General features: G+C 45.5%; 1 protein-coding gene across 1 annotated transcript in view; it reads left to right on the top strand.

Moving 5' to 3' along the window:
- adgrb3 (adhesion G protein-coupled receptor B3) overlaps window positions 1–19,543 on the top strand; it is a 791,427-nt gene that overhangs the window by 660,493 nt on the left and 111,391 nt on the right. Inside the window, exons 20-21 of the mRNA XM_080191979.1 lie at window positions 15,229–15,379; window positions 15,613–15,682. Of these exons, the coding sequence (XP_080048105.1) occupies window positions 15,229–15,379; window positions 15,613–15,682 (221 nt within the window). The remainder of the gene's footprint in view (window positions 1–15,228; window positions 15,380–15,612; window positions 15,683–19,543) is intronic.

The following is a 19,543-nucleotide window of genomic DNA, read 5'->3' as shown; positions in this document are numbered from 1 at the left end:
GCAGTCGAGCTTTATGAGATCACTATCACAGTTGGTCGAGAAGGAACTTAATGGCCGTTAACCCAAAAAAATCAAGGAGCTATTCATCACTTTCAAATCTCTGTGATTTTGCTTATTTATATGTGGGATGTGGGCATCGCTGGCTAAAGCCAGTATTTTTGACTCATCCCTAATTACGCTTGAGAAGGTGGTGGTGAGCCGCCTTCTTGAACTGCTGCAGTCCACGTGGTGTGGGTACACCTACAGTGCTGTTAGGGAGGGAGTTCCGGGATTTTGACCCAACAACACTGAATGAACGGTGATACATTTCCAAGTCAGGGTGGTGAGTAGATTCAGGGTGTTCCCATACATCTACCAGCCTTGCCCCTGTAGCTGGGTGAGATTGTGTGCTGGCTAGGTGCCTCAGTGAGTTGCTGTAGTGCATCTTGTAGATCAAGGGTGTCCAGCCTTTTTAAGTGAGAGGCTGCAAGTCAATATTTTCTCTCACTCATAGGGTTGGTGAACAAATTTCATTAAAATACGTCAGTCATAATTTATCTAGCTGTTAAACAAAACAACAAAAAATGTGCATTTTTATGAAGAAGCTTTAAATGAGAAGACTAATCTAATAACTTGCGTTCTCATCACAATATTGAACACTAATGCAGTAAAATATCTGGCACTGTTCTCGCTTGTATAAGTAGTCATTGGGCAAAAATTTCCAGCTGCGCTCACCCCAAGACAGGAAACTCCCACTCAAGGTCACAGACCTTTGTATGGTCTGTGTCCCACCCGCCACGATTTCCGTGGTAGGCAGGATGGGAAAATGCTGCCCAATGTCTACCTGCACACTTGATGTGGCAATGTTTCAAAGTTTATTTATTAGTGTTCCAAATAGGCTTACTTTAACAGCGCAATGAAGTTACTGTGAGGGTCCCCTAGTCACCACATTTCAGCGTCTGTTTGGTTCCACTGAGAGAGAATTTAGCATGGCTAACTAGCACCTAACCAGCACATCCTTTGGACTGTGGGAGGAAACCGGACCACCCAGAGGAACCCCACACAGACATGGGAAAAACGTGCAATCTCCGCACAGACCCAAGCTGAGAATCAAACCCGGTCCCTGGCGCTGAGAGGCAGCAGTGCTAACCACTGTGCCATCGTGTAGTGATGCAGAGTGTTCCAGATAGGCAAAGGAGAGATATAATAAGTGTGAATGAAAGTTGTTGATCACTTTAATGGGATGAAATTAATTAAAACATCATAGCACAAAAAAATGCAGTTGTTTAGGGACACATTCTTCCAGTTGCAGTGACGCTCTTCCCAGCACCCTGATATAGCGAAAGTGATTGAGGAATATCTGTGAGTGAGTTCTGGGCACTGAGTCCCTTCTGTTTTCAGCCAGTACCTTTCCTGCAACCAAATGCTTGGGGAAAGAGCCATGCTGTTGATGGACAGGCCAGGGAGCCAATCAGAATGCAGCAGCCACATGTTGGCTACAACTACTTGCCCAGTGATGGAGCAACAGCTCATAAGCTGGGCTGTGGTATCAACACCCCCTCTACGGGAGCAGGTTTCAGATTTCTCAGAAAATACTGGAAAATCTCAGCAGGTCTGACAGCATCAGTGGCAAGAGAACTCTTCAGGGTCACCCAGACTCGAAACATTGGCTCTGTTCTCTCTCCATGGATGCTGTCAGACCTGCTGAGATTTTCCGGCATTTTCTCTTTCTGTTTCAGATTCCAGCATCCGCCGTCATTTGTTTCTGTTTAAGATTTCTCTCTTTGAAGTGGGCGGCGTGGTAGCACAGTGGTTATCACTGCTGCTTCACAGCTCCAGGGTCCTGGGTTCGATTCCCGGCTCGGGTCACTGTCTGTGTGGAGTTTGTATGTTCTCCTCGTGTCTGCCTGGGTTTCCTCCAGGTGCTCCGGTTTCCTCCCACAGTCCAAAGATGCGCTGGTTAGGTTAATTGGCCATGCTAAGAAATTGCCCCTTAGTGTCCAGGGATGCGGAGGTTAGAGAGTTTAGTGGGTATAATATGTAGGGAAATGGGGTTAGGGCCTGGGTGGGATTGTGTTCGGTGCAGACTCGATGGGCCAAAGGGCCTCTTTCTGCCCTGTAGGGTTCTATAATCTGTAAGTTTCAAAGTTGTGAAAGGTTAGTGGGCTGAATAATTGGTGATCGGACTCTGGTCCGTGGATAATATGTTGAACAGCTCTGTCATGCTCGATCCTGATTAGCATTGCTGTGCAGAAGGATCTTGGGGTTCAAGTCCATAGCTTCCTGAAAGTGGATACGCAAGTAGATAGGATGGTGAAGAAGGCACATGGCTTGCCTTTATTGGTAGGAGCATTGAGTACAAGACTCAAGATATCATGTTGCAGCTTTTTAAAACTTTGGTAAGTCCGCACTTGGAATATTGCATTCAATTCTGGTCGCCACATTACAGGAAGAGTGAGGAGAATTTGCAGAAAAAGTTTACCAGGATGCTGCCTGGATTAGAAAGTATATGAGCTATAAGCAGAGGCTAGACAAACTCGGGTTATTTTCTCTGGAGCGGCAGAGGCTGAGGCAACACCTGCTAGACAAGAGGTGTAGAAAGAGTTGACAGCCAGAATCTTTTTCCCAGAGTTGAAATGTCTAATACTAGGGGGCATGCACTACATGCATGTTTAAGGTGGCAAGTGACCAAATTAGCTGCCTTGTCCTGGAGAGTGTTGAGCTGCCCGGATGTTAGTTGGACTGTACAAGCCAGTGGAGAATATTCCATTTCTGATTTGTGGATATTATTGGTTATGGAGGGCAGTTGGGACAGTGGCAGTCAGACTACTACCAGATCGCAAGGGGCTGAATGGTCTACTCCGCTTGTATATTCTATTTCCTATGGCAGGAATCAGGAGGTGTGCTACTCATTGCAGAATGCCCAGCATCTGACCTGCTCTTGAGACTAGAAGAACAGCCATCTGGTCCAGTTAAGTCCCCCATCCCCAGCCCACTTCCTCTACACATAAGCACATGCACACAGAATCATGACCCATCTCCTTCCCTAGATTTAGAGGCAGCTAGATATATTGGCGAGGTGATTCCTTGGGAACCTGCCTCATGCGAGAGAGAGAGGATGATTGATGCCTTGTCTTGTCAGAGTGCAAATGGGAGTCTATTTCCTGAATTACTGTTGCCAGATGCTACCACTGAGCTCTTGTGCTCCATTCTTCTGGGAAGATGCATTAGAGGGCTGGCTAAATCGTACATGCTCAGCTTTTCTAGATTTGATTGTGCTTCGTGACGTGGTGCTGAGCTGGTGAGTCCTGATTATAGTGAGGGAGAAGAGTTGAGGAGCATGATACCTGCACTGGGGATGAAGGTGGAGGGGGAGGCTTTGCTTTTCCTCATTCGCTTTACTGCAGGTTACAGTGACGATTTTCAGCACCTTCAGAAGTGCTGAAAGGCTTGGCATTACCAAGGCCTTGTGCTGCATGTATCTGCTTCCTGCTGCGATATCTTTTAGTGCCAGCAGTAAAGCACTCGAGATGTTGCAAATAGCAGGAGCGCTTTCAAGTATAAATCCAAAACTTGGGTGTGAGTGAGAGCACACGCAGCTGCGTTGTGCGGTGAGGTTTTTCGCGCGGTTGATTTTTTGGGTGAAGCTTTATGTGATTGGAATTGTTCTCTTTGGGGGCAGCATGGTGGTGTAGGGGTTAGCACTGCTGCCTCACAATCCTAGGGATCTGGATTCGATTCCGGTCTTGGGTGACTGCCTATGCAGAGTTTGAATGTTCTCCCCATCTGCGTGTGCATTTCCTCCTGGTGCTCCAGTTTCCTCCCACAGTCCAGAGATGTGTAGATTAGGTGTATTGGCCATGCTTAAATTTCCTTTAGTGTCCAAATATATGCAGGATAATCGGATTGGCCGCGCTAAGTTGTCCTTTAATGTCCAAAGATATGTAGATAGGTATATTGGCCATGCTAAATTGCTCCTTGGTGTCCAGAGATATGCAGGTTAGATGGATTGGCCATGCTGGATTGTCCTTTAGTGTCCAAAGATATGTAAATTACTTGCATTGGCCATGCTAAATTACCCCTTAGTGTTCAAAGATATACAGGATAGATGAATTAGCCATGCCAGATTGTCCTTCAGTGTCCAAAGCTATGTAGATTACTTTGGCCATGCTAAATTAAACAAAACAAAAACAAAGAACAACCCAGCACGGGAAACAGGCCCTTCGGCCCAACAAGCCCGCGCCGCCGCATCACCCTACACCTATTCTACCCTGCGTATCTACAAATAGAACCCCTGACTTAGCCAGATTCAGGGGAGAATAGTGTCAATTTGGTAAAACCAATCAGCCTAAGAGCACATCTTTGGTGTGTGGGAGGAAACCGGAGCGCCTGGAGGAAACCCACGCAACCACAGGGAGAATGCACAAACTCCCACAGACACAGGCCCAAATCCATGTATCTGCACAGCTAGCAGTGCTAGTCACCGAGCTGTTGCGGCGCCCGTCTACCGGTCCAGGATCAAGCACACACACCGACACGAAGTACTAGGCCACTCCCGGAACCTCCAGGAGCAGCCCACGCACGACCCACCGTGTGCATGCCCCTCGTTTGACAACGAGGTGGACCTCCACCTGCGGAGTGAAAAGACAAAAACGTTAATCACAAGCCTGCCTTTCCGGTGTCTCCCCTTACCCCTTAGTGTCCAAAAATATACAGGATAGGTGGATTGGCCATGCTAGATTGTCTAGCATGTCATTTTTGGAGTTCCTTGAAACCTACTCTGTGTATCCGAACAGGCGCTGGAGTATGATGATTGGGGGATTTTCACAGTAACTTCATTGCAGTGTTAATGTAAGCCTACTTGTGACACTAGTAAACAAACTAAACTAAACCTGTAGCCATGTTATTATATTGAAAGCACCATATTTGTAATGATGTATGTTCACAGACTTCATTGGAAACAAAAATGGTGTTTATTAATAAGACAAACTGTGGAGGCTAGCAGCAACACGGCTGCCCTGGAGGAGTCCATTCAGCTGCCCGAGTTCCTACATGTCTTCTGCCTAAATGAGGACTCTACCCCGGGGTGATTACCTACTCTCAGTCTCAATTGGTTCCCCAAGCCAGGTGACACTTACTCTGCTGTGTTTCCCTTAAAGGGACAATCACCACATCCTTCCCCCTTTAACTCCATTATACAATCTTTGATAACTAAGTTACTTGATCTAAACATTATACACACGAGTTGGCCAGTTATATGTTGAGTCTTTGAGGGGTTTTTCTGTTTCTTTTAGAGTGGTGAAACTCTGTAGTCTAAGATTCTTCCACCAGATTGACATTAAAGGAACTGAAACAGTGGGTACCCCTTCTGGCACAGACAGTTCATTACAACTTGATTCCATAGCGACATCAGTCATGTCTGTAACAGGTTGAGCAGGTACTTATAGGTTTGAAAACATTGCTTGTTGGCAACACTGACAGCTGAAGCATCTCTCTACTCTTCCAGTGATCCACATGTTTACAAACAATGAGCTCCTCCATGTCTGTGAGGTAGAACGGGAGTCCCCAGTCACAGAGATAATAATTCCCGTGATCTCACTTGATCCACGGTCAAAGTTTCATATTATGACACCATGTCGCATTATATGTTATATAAAATTCTGTTCTTTGTTGCTGTGGTGATGGCTCATTGATGAGATCTCAAGGCTTGTATATTTAAACATTGACACTTTTATCAGTCGGCTTTAACAGTGTACATTTGCAAATATAGTCTTGCATGGTGCTGTTCCATACAAGCTTGCTGCTTACTGAGTTCTGTCCTAGACTGTTCCTTGACCTGTGACTACATACCTAACCCTGTGGCTGGTACCAATCTCCAGTCCCATGTTGACCCTTGATCTACCAAGCACCTTACATTATAATGCATGCTAGCACATATCACAATACAACAAAGTCTCAAGTCACCACAGTTCCTTAGCGATCTCGGTCTGTTAAGTGTGAAGGAATGATAGTGGTGCTATGTTTTTGGTGCATGGCTCATGTGATACAGATTCTTCTCTTTTCATCGTATTTGGTTCTTGTGCTTTTCCATTCACATGACCATTTCAGCAGTCTTGTTCATAAAATTCCTTCGGTGCAGAAGGAAAGTATTCGGCCCATCGAGCCTGCACCAACAACAATCTCACCCAGGCCCCATCCCCGTAACCCCGTGTATTTACCCTGCTAATCCCCCTGACGTTAATGGTCAATTTAGCATGGCCAATCCAACCAAACCCGCAAGTCTTTGGCGTTTGGGAGGAAACCAGAGCACGCGGAGGATACCCATGCAGACATGGGGAGAATGTCCATACAGAGAGTGACTCAAGGCCGGAATTGAAACCAGTTCCCTGACGCTGTGAGACTGTAGTGCTAACCACTGTGCCACCGTGCTGCCTGGTGTTCTGGCACAAAATCCCAGTTTTTCTGCTTGAATTGCTATTTCTGCTGTCGGTTTCAATGTTTTTACAGCTTTGGTTAATTTCCCATTGTCATGCATCCTTCTTCAAGTTCTTATTCTCCTGATTCAATTCTCCACTGGACTTGTTCTTATTTTCTGGCTGCTTTTCATGGAATTCAGCTTAATGAGCTAACTCTGTTATCTCATTAAGTTCCCCTCAATTTCTTTTTGGAAACTTTTGCAACTTTCTTTTACAGTTTGTTGTCGGTCGTTTTATCTTATTGTTTTAATCGTTTCTCCGGAGCTTTAACTCTTTCTGTTGATTCCTCTTTATGTTCAATAGTTCCTAGTTTCTTTTGAAGTCTTTAATGTCTGTGTTTCTTCTGAGGGGATTCCATCGAGTTCTTCCTGGACATATACATTTCATAAATGGAATCTTCATTTCCACTTGTCTTAACTTCAGCCAAACCCTTTTGGCTTCACTGTTGATCAGGTCTGCCTCCAGTGTTGACTTTTTCAATTCTCCAATACTCATATGGCTCTTCTTCTGGCATCTTTGTGTGCCCCCGTCTGGAGTATTTCAGTGCTCTACTCCTTCTGGGGTCTTGTATACCCTCCTCTTATCTTCACTGCATCATAATTTCCTCTTCGTTGAGGTCTCCATTCACTGCGGGGCGGCACGGTAGCACAGTGGTTAGCAGTGCTGTTTCACAGCTCCAGGGTCCTGGGTTCAATTCCTGGCTCGGGTCACTGTCTGTGTGGAGTTTGCACATTCTCCTCGTGTCTGCGTGGGTTTCCTCCGGGTGCTCCGGTTTCCTCCCACAGTCTAAAGATGTGCAGGTTAGGTTGATTGGCCGTGCTAAGAAATTGCCCCTTAGTGTCCAAGGATGCGTAGGTCAGAGGGATTAGTGGGTATAATATCTGGGGATATGGGGGTAGGGCCTTGGTGGGATTGTGTTCGGTGCAGACTCAACGGGTCGAAGGGCCTCTTTCTGCACTGTAGGGTTCTATGTTCTGTCATCTTTTTTACTAACTGTCAGCAGCTGCTGGTTCACTCTGTGTTTGTCCCACACTTTTGAAGTTTTGACATGAATCTGACTGTTCTTCATTAAACATTTTTTTTAACCTTTAAAACTTTACTTCTCCACCATTGGAAAACGCCTCCAGCGATCTAAAAAAAAACCCTTCCTTCCCTCAGGCCATTTGGAGAGTCTGCAGTCCCTCTTTTAATTCACTGGTTTTGTTTTTTTAGTTGATTGCAATAGAAACCCAACGATTTCCAGGTCCAAGACACCGTTGTTTTCAAAACTTTCCCACTTCTTTTAAACAAATTTGGGACTCCCTACACGCACCCCCACCCCACCCTGCCCCCAATCACCCACCCTCAAAACCCCAGAATTTCTCTGCTGAAAGTCCATCAGTACAGGGGCAGCCATCACGGAAGCTCTGCAGGCTCCATTCCACTGGGAAGGTGACGGCCTAGTGGTTTGATTGCTAGTCTGTTGGCATTCTGGGGACATGGGTTCGAATCCTGTCACAGCAGTGGTGGAATTTGAATTCAATAATATCTGAAATTATGAATCTACTGGTGACCATGAAACCATTGTCAATTGTCAGAAAAACTCATCTGGTTCACTAATGTCCCTTAGGGAAGGAAATCTGCCATTCTTACCTGGTCTGGCCTACTCCAGAGCCCCAGCAACGTGGTTGATTCTCAACTACCCTCCAGCAACTAGGGATAGGCAATAAATGCTGGCAGCCAGCGATGCCCATATCCCACAAATGAATCAAAGAAACCCTGATCAGGGACTTGTCAATCTCAGCATCTTTAGTTTCCTGAGCTTCTGAAGAACTTAGAAGCATAGAATCTACACTGCACAGAAGGAGGCCGTTCAGCCCATCGAGACTGCACCAACCACAATCCCACCCAGGCCCTAGTCCTGTAATGAGGGTCAATTTTAGCATGGGCAATCAACTAAACTCGCACATCTTTGGGCTGTGGACAGAAACCAGAGCACCCGGAGGAAACCCACACAGGTACAGGGAGAGCGTGCAAACTCCACACAAACAGGTACCAAGCCCAGAACTGAATTTGGGTCCCTGGCACTGTGAGGCAGCAGTGCTAACCACTGTGCCATTATGCTGAAGTTCCGTGGGGCATTTGTTCTTCACTTATAACACTGCTCTCTGCACTCTCCTCTCTTTATGATAAAACTGACCGCAACTCATCGTTTCTCTTATAATTTAGATTCCACTTTTCCTCGAACTCAAAACCAAAACTCTTGCTCCTGAGTATTACGTTCTTTGAACAATTTTTCCATACATTTCTGAACTTTTGACTACATTGGCCGCTCCAGGCTCTTTCTGTGTCTGACCCTCGGGGTCTGGCAATATCTCAACATCTCACCGGCTCTATTCACCGAAGGCAGGCATTCCGATGAGTACTTTCTCCTTCAGACTTTGATTAAAACAAGACACTCAGGTGTCGGGCCACAGGCGTTGTCATCACAATTTTCTGCTCATTGCCAAATGTAGTGATGCATCTTCACAGACTGCATCAGCCACGCAAAAAGGGCTTATTAATAGGAACAACTGTACAGAGGCCAGCAGCCACCCAGCTGCCCTAGGCCCTACATGTCTTCTAAGAGAGGATTTCACCCTCTTGGGGAGTTACTCACTTTCTGTCCCAATTAACTCTCCCAGGCAGTGTTGCCCTTAAAGAGACAACCACCACAATAACAATATAAATTATTTAAGCCGACGACTCCTTGTATTCAGAGTCATAAAGCGATACAGTACGGAAGCAGGCCCTTTGTCCCAATGGGTCCATGGTGACCTTGGTATCTTCCCAGCTAGTCCCAGTTATTGCGTTGCCACATTTCCTTCAGCACTGACAAACTTTGGGGCGTGTTTCATTCACATGCTGGAAAGTGTCAGGTATAAAGACGTTCCTCAATGCCTGCTAGAATCCATACGGCACAGAAGGAGGCCATTCAGCCCATCCAGCCTGTACCGACCACAGTCCCACCCAGGCCCTATTCTCGTAACCCTACATGAGGGTCAATTTAGCATGGGCAATCAACCAAACCCGTACATCTTTGGACTGTGGGCAGAAACAAGAGCACCCGGAAGAAACCCACCCAGGCACAGGGAGAACGTGCAAACTCCACGCAAACAGTTACCAAGACCAGAATTGAATTTGGGTCCCTGGCGCTGTGAGGCAGCAGTGCTCACCACTGTACCGTTATGCTGAAGTTCCATGGGGCATTTGTTCTTCACTTATAACAGTGCTGTCTGCACTCCCTTCTCTCGTTATTATAAAACTGACCACAACTCATCGTTTTTTTTTTAAATTATGGACTACGCCAATGGAAATCCATGTGTGCCAACATCCTCTGAGAACAAATACAAGGTTTGGATGTACTATCGGCAGGAACTCACTCTCTGTGCGCAGTGGAGGCTTGTCATTTGGAAGATTCTTGGTCGTTGGCTGTATGTGCCATAACCAGGCAAACTGCTTGTGCCACTTCTTGTGGCCTCTGTACACCTGTTCCCATGAATAAACATCTTCTGCGTTGTAGTCCTGCTGCCTCCACATTCAGATTGGAAAGGCTAGCTCAGAGAATTCACTTCCAGGAGAGCTGCATTTCAGACTGATGAGCCAGTTTCCATTTCCTGTTTCATGGTTTTCCATTAATACCAGACTGAGATGCTAATCCAATCTCCAAAGCAGAGGCCACATTTGAAATTAGATTTGATTTGCTTTATTATTGTCACATGTATTGGTAAATAGTGATAAGTGTTGTTTCTTGCGTGCTGTACAGACAAAGCATACCATCCATTGAGAACAAAGAGGAGAAGGAGAAGAGAGGATGCAGAATGTAGTGTTATAGTCAGAACTAGGGTGTAGAGAAAGATCAAGTTAATGTAGGGTAGGTCCATTCAAAAATCTGATGGCAGCAAGGAAGAAGCTGATCTTGAGTTGGTTGGTGCATGATCTCAGACTTTTGTACCTTTTTCCCAATTGAAGAAGGCGGAAGAGAGTACGTCCTGGATATGTGGGGTCCTTGATTATGCTAGATGCTTTTCTGAGGCAGCGGGAAGTATAGACGGAGACAGTGGGTGAGTGGCTGGTTTGCATCATGGTCTGAGCTTCGTTCACGACCCTTTGTAGTTTCTGGTGGCCTTGGACAGGAGCAGGAGCCATACCAAGCTGTGATACAGACAGGAAGATGCTCTCTGTGATGCATCTATAAAGATTGATGAGAATCATAGCAGATGTGCTGAGTTTCCTACGCCCTCCTGAGAAAGTAGAATGGGCTTTGAAAAACAGAAAGATCGAAACAATATCACAGGTTCTGGATACTGACAGGACACATGGTTTGATTCGTACTTTGAGTCATTGGATGATACAGCAGTGATACACTGACAAACCTCGGGGGGTATTTCATTCACATGCTGTAGTGTCAGATATAAAGACATTCCTCAATGCTTGCAAGAGGGTTGGATGTATTGCCCCAGTCACATGGGAGGAATTCACTCTATCTACGCAGTGGGGACTTGGCATTGGAGCAATATCTCTGCTCTTTATGTTTGGCCATTTTTTGCCAATTATCTTCAAATCTGTCTCTTCTGGTTATCGGCCCTTCTGCTAGTGCAAGCAGTTCCTCATCATTTATCAATATCCTTCCTTGTATTGAATATTTTGATCAAATCTTCCCCAGGCCTTCTCTGTCCCCAGTATCAACAATTCCAGCTTCTCCAGGCAGTACAAGTGCCTGATGCCTCTCATCCCAGGTACTAATTCATGCCACACTCACTAAAGACTTAACAATCATAGAACCCTACAGTGCAGAAAGAGGCCCTTCGGCCCATCGAGTCTGCACCGAACACAGTCCCATCCAGGCCCTACTCCCATATCCCTACATATTTTAACCCACTAAATCCCTCTAATCTACACATCCCAGGACACTAAGGGGCAATTCCTTAGCACAGCCAATCAACCTAGCCCGCACGTCTTTGGACTGTGGGAGGAAACCAGAGGAAACCCACACAGACATGAGGAGAATGTGCAAACTCCACACAGATAGTGACCCGAGCCAGGAATCGAACCCAGGACCGTGGAGCTGTGAAGCAGCAGTGCTAACCATTGTGCTACCATGCTGCCTGCCATCAGGAGCCTCTACTGCTAACCCACCCCACCCTAACCAATTAGAAGGAAAATGCTTATGCCTCAGATAATCCTAATCCAAGACTAAAGCACATACTGCATCAATGTGTCTATGTGCATTAACTGCACTGTTGAAGAAGCTTCTTTTAGATAAGAAAGGAAACAGACGCTTAGAATTATAGAATCACAGACTCCCTACAGTGCAAAAGCCAGCCACTTGGCCCATCGAGCCTGCACTGACTCTCCAAAAGAGTACGTTACCCAGACTCTATCCCCGTAACCTCACGTATTTACTCTGCTTATCTCCCTAACCTACACATCTTGGGATACTAAGGGGCAATTTACCATGGACAATCAATCTAACCTGGACATTTTGGCGTCTGGGAGGAAACTGAAGCACCTGGAGGAAACCCATGCAGACACAGGGAGAACGTGCAAACTCCACACAGTCACCCAAGTCTGGAATCGAACCCGGGTCCCTAGAGCTGTGAGGCAGCAGTGCTTGCCACTGTGCCGCCCCACTTGCCTGTGCATTAAATATAAAAGCAGGAGCAATTTCCTCATTCAGGCACTATCATGAACACAGACTCTCCAATCCCTTTCTTTTTGTGGAGTCATGCTGTGCACAAATTAGCTGCTACAGTTGCCTACACCAATCTGCTTGTTATGCGATGCTTTGGGAAGTCCTAAGGATTCTACTTCATCCTTTTGTTCTAAGAGGATGTTGGCACACATGGATTTCCATTGACATGGTCCATGATCAAGCTTGGCAAAATAATACAGTATGGCTGGCCAGGAACCCTCCACTCTTATTGCCTGCCACCAGGCAGTAATCAACCTATTTGGCCAAGGTAAGAATCCACCTTCTATGGCCATCAAGTTCTGAACTGGGCCGTGAACATGGGACTTCTTGGTCAGAGGTAGGGACATTACCACTTCACCATAAGAGCTTTCCAACGTGCCACACCTTCAGATGAGACCCTTAAGCCAAAGTCCTTCTGCTTCCTCGGGTGGATGAAAAAGATCCCAGGACACTAATATGAAGAAGAACAGAGGAGTTTTTCCGCTGGTGTGCTGGCCAATATTTATCCCTCAACCAACATCACTGAACGCAGATTATCTGCCCCCAGGGCATTCAAATGGTCAGTGGATAGGCGTATGGATAACATTAGAATAGTTTAGGTTAAAGGGTCATTACATTGGTTCCACTGTCGGTGCAACATCGAGGGCTGAAGGGCCTGTACTACGCTGTAATGTTCTATGTTCTATTATCAGGTGTCTCTAAGAGCTTATAGAACATAGAACATTACAGCGCAGTACAGGCCCTTCAGCCCTCGATGTTGCGCCGACCAGTGGAACCAATCTAATGACCCTCTAACCTAAACTATTCCAATGTTATCCATACGCCTATCCACTGACCATTTGAATGGCATGCAAACTGGCTGCCACATCTCCTGCATTATCGGGGTGACTACGCTTCAATAACTGGTTAGCTCTGAAACAACTCGATGTCTGGTCATTGTGAAAAGTGAGATGTAAATGCGAGTCTTCCTTTGCAAGATGGGGAGAGATGCAGCAAAGTACGGGATGGAGAAGAATGTGCCAGAAAGCAGGAGTTTAATAGTAGAAGTGAGGGGTCCATGTGGTAGTTTAGATTTAGAAGAATATAAGTATCTGGTTCAAAGCAAACAAAATGCTTTGGTCTAAACATTCCTGCATTTAGAATTATGACTTTGAGACAGCAATAAAACCACATGCCACAGACCGGTTTAAATGTACAGCAATCAAATGATTACCCGAAGGAAGAAATAGTACAGTGAAAACACCAATCTTGTTTGCATTCACCCATGACTCGTATTTTATTGCTATTTCTTGGCCACTTAACTCATTATTTAGGTAGCTCTTGAGAAACTATAATCACATTGCACCTCATCAATTTCAAAGGCAGCTTTGGAGATGAAATAGATCTAGCTTTTGAAGTTGCAATGCATTTTACTTTTGTTGTTCCATAAACTACGAAACTATTGATTAATAACTCTCAGAGCAGCCAGTCTCAGCAAAACTAATAATTGAATTCAGTGTTCTTGGCACTTGGTGGTTTGAGAATATGGGTGCTTGGGAAGGTTATAAAATTGCTGCATTGGACCCAAACATTAGGTGCACGCAGGCCAAGTCCTGGCATTTAATGGCTTGGCCTATTTTGTCCATGAAGTAGGAATGTTTTAAATGTATTCAATAATCTTAATCAGGATGAAGAAGGGGCATAGGGTTGCTGCATTAATTTAGCACACAGCAGTGACATATTATGTTGGTAATGTACTGATCTTGCCTAAAATAACATCAGCGATCTGATGTGTAATGGAAAGCTTGTCCTTTTATTTATTGCCTTGACGTGCCGCGGTTTTCATTAAATTAATTTTCCATTTCATCTATTCAGTTAACATTGTCATATTTCTTGGAAGGAGCTACTGGCAAATAAATGGCATCTGTCACCTGCCTGAGAAGGATATACGCAGACAGTGTAATGAATGTGAAAGAGTCATTGCCTACGGCTTGTAGCAGTGAAACAAAAGATTGCGGCAATCGTGTTAGGTGATGATCTTTGGGAATAGGTGATGTGCTGGATTGAAATACTTCCTCTCTGGGTCTCTGATACCAGAGCCTCCCACAAGCTTTGGATTGTGCGCAGTGAATTTTGTGCCCAAGTCGAATTTCCAGCTCCTCCACCCTCCCTTCTTTTCCTGAAGGTGATGACTTGCCTTGACTGAGAAACATAGGAATTAGGAACAGAAGTAGGCAAATTCAGCCTCTTGAGTCTGCTCCGCCATTCAATCAGATCATGGCTGATTTCTTCCTGGTCTCAAATCCACCTCCCCACTGTTCCCCATATCCCCTTATCCCTTTATTATTAGAAACACATCTATGCCCTTCTTGAAACCATTCAACAATTCAGATTCCACCTTGCTATGGGGCAGTGAGTTCCACAAATTCACTACCCTCTGCAAGAACTTATTCCTCCTCATCTCAGTTTTAAACCTACTGCCTCTCAACCTGTACCTACGACCTCATGTTCTAGAGTGCCCTGTAAGAGGAAACATTTGGCCTACATTTTATCAATCCCCTCTAAACTTCTGTATATCTCAATCAGACCCCATCTCATCCTTCTAAGCTCCAGGGAGTATAAGCCCAAACTGTCTCCTCGTACGTTAACCCTTTCATTCCCAGAATCAATCTGGTGAATCTCCTGTGAACAGCCTCCAGTGCCACCACATCCTTCCGCAAATAAGGAGATCAAAACTGGACACAGTACTCCAGATGTGATCTCACCAACGCCCTACACAATTGCAATCACGCTTCTCTATTTTTATACGCCAGCCCCTTTGCAATAAATGCCAACATCCCATTTGTCTTTTTTTGTTACCTCATGCGCTTACTTGCCTCCACTGGGGGGCCAACAGACTCTTGTACAAAATCCATCAGTACTTGTACGACCTTAGATAGTGACCGCCTATGATTTTAAATCTGTGAAAGTTGGTGGGTTTGAGTAGGTCCCCTACACGTGGGGAAGCTCTTTAAACCATGGTGGGTTTTGCTCCACAGTATTTCCAAACTAAATCATTTTTGCTTTGTTCTGTGTGCACAGGGCGTTTGTACAATGACCACCGCCCTTCTCCATTTCTTCTTCCTGGCTTCTTTCTGCTGGGTTTTGACCGAAGCGTGGCAGTCCTACATGGCCGTTACAGGGAAGATTAGAACAAGGCTCATACGCAAACGCTTTCTATGCCTTGGTTGGGGTAAGTATGATAAGTGTCTAAATTTTTCATGACAGTAAATTAACTTTGTCAATTTTGTAAGAGATATTTACAATAAAAATTGTTTTCCTTCCTCCTTATTTAATATATTTCAAATAAAAGTTAATATCTCATAAATGTTTTGATGCATAATTGATACATTTTGCCCTTGCAGTGGAAAAGAAGTTGTATTTGAATTTCAGTCCAGTTTTCTTACCAATAATTTATATTTTCAGGGTTACCAGCCTTGGTGGTGGCAATATCGATGGGATTTACTAAGGCTAAAGGATACGGTACATCAAACTAGTAAGTCACTATGAACAGCTTTGATTTACTTGACACTTTATCAATAGCAATATCCACAGGAGTTCCACTGCAGGGAGAGTTTTCAGGGGCGGATTTGTGTAACTTGTGTGGCCCTCCCAATAATGCAGCCTGACCCCCTGACCCTGCCCTACGTTCTGAAGTCAACAGCGTTGGCTTATTTAAGATAATTCACGCCACAACTGGGTAAACACGGCAGGAGTAGGGTGGAAAGTTACTACGATGCTTGCCTCAGGGTTTTAAAAAGGCTTCTTTCTAATTAAGAATTTTTTAAAGACATGGTGCGATTCTGTGCTGCAGTCAGTAACTCAGCAATTGATTGTATTGGCAACACAATTCCATTAAATTTGAAGACATCCCACCCCACCTCACGACCCCAACTCATCCGCAACTGTGACGGACCTTGGGAACTCTATATCAAGGATGTAACCCTTGTGCCCGGCAACAGGGGTGTGCAACGGAAGGATCACACATCACCTGATATATTTCTTTTGTTTGCATGCTGTCATCATATGCGTCCCTCCCAAAATAGATCAACCTTTAAGAAGTATGTGAGGTCTTAGCATACATCCCAATTGAGTTTACTGACACCGAGAAAGCGATAGTCATAGAGCCACAGAAACGTAGAACCCCTGCAATGTAGAAAGAAGCCATGTAACCCATCAAGTCTGCACCAACTTTCCAAAAGAGCATCCCAGCCAGGCCCTCCCTTCTGCCCTATCCCCCTAACCCTGCACATTCACCCAACCTCATTGTAGAGGGACAAGGATCTTGTCTTAAGGGAAGAGCATGGCTCCCACACATCACAGTGAGCTGGCTGAAGATCCTCAGGCTGGGCACGGGGGTGAGGGGTAGTTAAAATCTGAGTGAACCTCAGTATCCTTAAGTATTTGAAAGGGAGACCAGTTCCATACTCCCTACTGGAAGTAGAAGAACTGGAACTGAAACACCTGGAAAAGCTGGGCATAATAAGATCCATACAATTTGTAGAGTGGGCCCCACCTGTTGTTCCTGTCCTGAAGCCAGAAAAATTGGTCCGACTTTGTGGTGATTATAAGCTTATTGTCAGTAGGGTGTTTAAACTCAACAGATACCCCTTGCCTTGGATTGAAGACCTGTACACCAGGTTAACTGGTGCTCAGGCATTTTCTAAGTTGGACATGAGCCATGTGTATCTCCAACTTAAATTAGGTAAACCTTCCCTGAGGTATGTGACAATTAAAATGCACAAAGGCAGATGCACAAACACCTTGCAAACATGGAAGAGTCTTTCAACAATTTTCGGAGGTCAGGGTACTCCTGAAAAGGGAAAAATGCGTCTTTCAAGAAAGTGCCATGACCTATTTGGGCCCTCTGGCGGATGGCAGGAACCTTTATTGGTTGGAGGACAAGGTGAAGGCCATTAAGGTGATGCTCACTCCAAGGAACCTCACGGAATGAAATTTCTTCCTGGGGTCAGTAAATTATTACAGGAAATTTATTTGGGAGTTTGGCTTCTTTACTAATGAAAAATAGAAATTAAAACACACAATATTAAATGAGGCATTCAGAGGAGAGCCCTCAGATGGAACGAAAGCTGGAAGCTCAGTGTTCAGGCACCATCCTCTGGTGTTCCTGTATTGTTGTCCTTCGCCCAGGATGACATCCAATACTTAAAAAATTACACCATAAACACCCTTGGAGTTTGAAGATGGAAATGCTTGCCAGGAGCTCCATATGGTGGCCTGGCCTTGATGCAGACATGACTGACTTGATTAGGCAGTGTGAATCATATCAAGAGAATCAAGAACTCCTCCCCTCAGCCTCCCTACAGATGTGAGCGTGTCCTGGTAGGCCCTGGGTGTGAGTGTTTGTGGATTTTGCTGGGCCTTTTTTGGGTCCCATATTCCTAGTTATGATTGACGCATACTCCAAACAGTTGGGGATACATCGCATGGGTTCCACCACTCCCCATGCTACCATTGAGAAAGTACGACAATTTCTGCATGCACAGGATACCTGAACTCCCGGTTTCTGACAGTGACACTACCTTTGCTAGCACCAAGTTTCAGACTTTCATACTTTCCAGTGGAATCAAACACATCACCCAGTGAGCTGGGCTGAGCGAGCGGTGCAGATGCTTAAGCTCAGCATGAAGAAGCATCCCTGCAGTATCCATAGAGACCAAACTGGCATGATTTTTATTTGACTATGGGACTACCCCTCACACAATGCCAGTAATCGCCCCTGCCAAATTGTTAATGGGACAGAGGCTTTGGAGAAGATTACTGTTCCCGAACCTGGAGGGGATGGTGGAGTCCTAACAAGAAACCCAGAAGAAGAAATTTGATTCTGCAAGGACGGAAAGAATGCTCAAAACCGGTGACCCAATCCACACGAGAAGCTTTGGCCACAGTCTCAGTTGGGCCCCAGGGATGAGGCTGGGCCTCGCAGAGATCAAACTCCCCTATTGGGTGAATGGTGGCTTGCATAATAGTGAAAGAACAGCGGAGGAGTTGGCTCCGCTCAGACAGGCAGTGGATGGGATCCGGGGCTGACCAGTATCCATTGCTGCTGGACAGCACTGCAGGGTAACGGGGTAAGCAAAGACTGGCGAGATTATTACACCATTTTTTTATTTTATAAGTTTTGTAAGATGCCGAGAGGGTGCCTCAAAATGTAGAGGCCGTCTTTTCAGTTTATCTGATCTGCAGACTTCCTATTGGCCCTCCAGCTTTCAGAGCTCACTGCCCACTGACTTTAATGGTGCAGTGAGCCCGCCCGCAGGTCAAATAATTGGCCAATTATTTGTCAATAGGGTGTTCAAACTCGACAGATACCTCTTGCCTTGGATTGAAGACCTGTACACCAGGTTAACTGGTGCTCAGGTATTTTCTAAGTTGGACATGAGCCATGTGTATCTCCAATTTAAATTAGGTGAGCCTTCCCAATTCCCAAAGAATGGGAAAATTCACCCCACAGTGTGGGACCAGGATCTCCATTTGATCTCGTATCGGCGCCCCGGACTAAAAGGCAAAATGCTGCCCCAGGGCATGGGTCGGGCTGAATACGGTTTATCTGTGAAGCTGTTCCAAAAGCAGTGAATGCAACGGTCACAAGTTACAGTGAGGATTGATAATGGATGGTTGTCTCATCTACTGTAAACTTCTACGAGCAAAGATGATTGAAGCGTGCAGTTTAACTGGGTTTGAGCTGCTATTGTATGCTGCTGCTTTGAAGCTAAACTTGGTTCATTTGTGTAACAACACAGCTTAAGATCTGTGCTTACTTTTAGCTCTAACCTTTTTGATTGCGTTGGGTAATCTGGATTACGAGATGGCTGGGTTTATTTGGAAGGTGACTTCCAATTTATCAAGAGCATGTCGTCAATTGCTGGCGACTGCCACCAAATTGCTAACTTTCCACAAACATGACTGCGCCAGAGGAAAGCTGAAACCCCACGTACACACGGAGTCTTGTGATTGAAGCCTGGAGGAGCACCCAGCTTTCTCAGGCTGTGCCCCACTTGTGGACAAGAACAATACAGCATAAGAATAGGCCCTTTGGCCCACCAAACCTATGCCATTACATTGTTTCTATCCCTCCGTTTGCTTGCCGTTCATGTGTCTATCAAGATACACCTTGAGTGTTGCTAACATGCCTGCTTCCACCACCTCCACTGGCAGTGAATGCCAGGCACCCACCACCACCTGCGTGAAAAACTTTCCCCGCACATCTCCCCTACACTTACATCCTCTCACCTTGAAACTGTGCCCTCTTGTAGTCAACTCTTCCATCCTAGGAAAAAACCTCTGACTATCCCTCTATCTACGTCTCTCATAACCTTGTAGATTTCTTGGAATT

The sequence above is a fragment of the Carcharhinus amblyrhynchos genome, chromosome 7, assembly GCF_965287045.1.
Source record: "Carcharhinus amblyrhynchos chromosome 7, sCarAmb.v2.hapA, whole genome shotgun sequence".
NCBI classification, from domain to species: Eukaryota; Metazoa; Chordata; class Chondrichthyes; order Carcharhiniformes; family Carcharhinidae; genus Carcharhinus; species Carcharhinus amblyrhynchos.
This window is presented reverse-complemented; position numbering and strand designations above follow the sequence as displayed.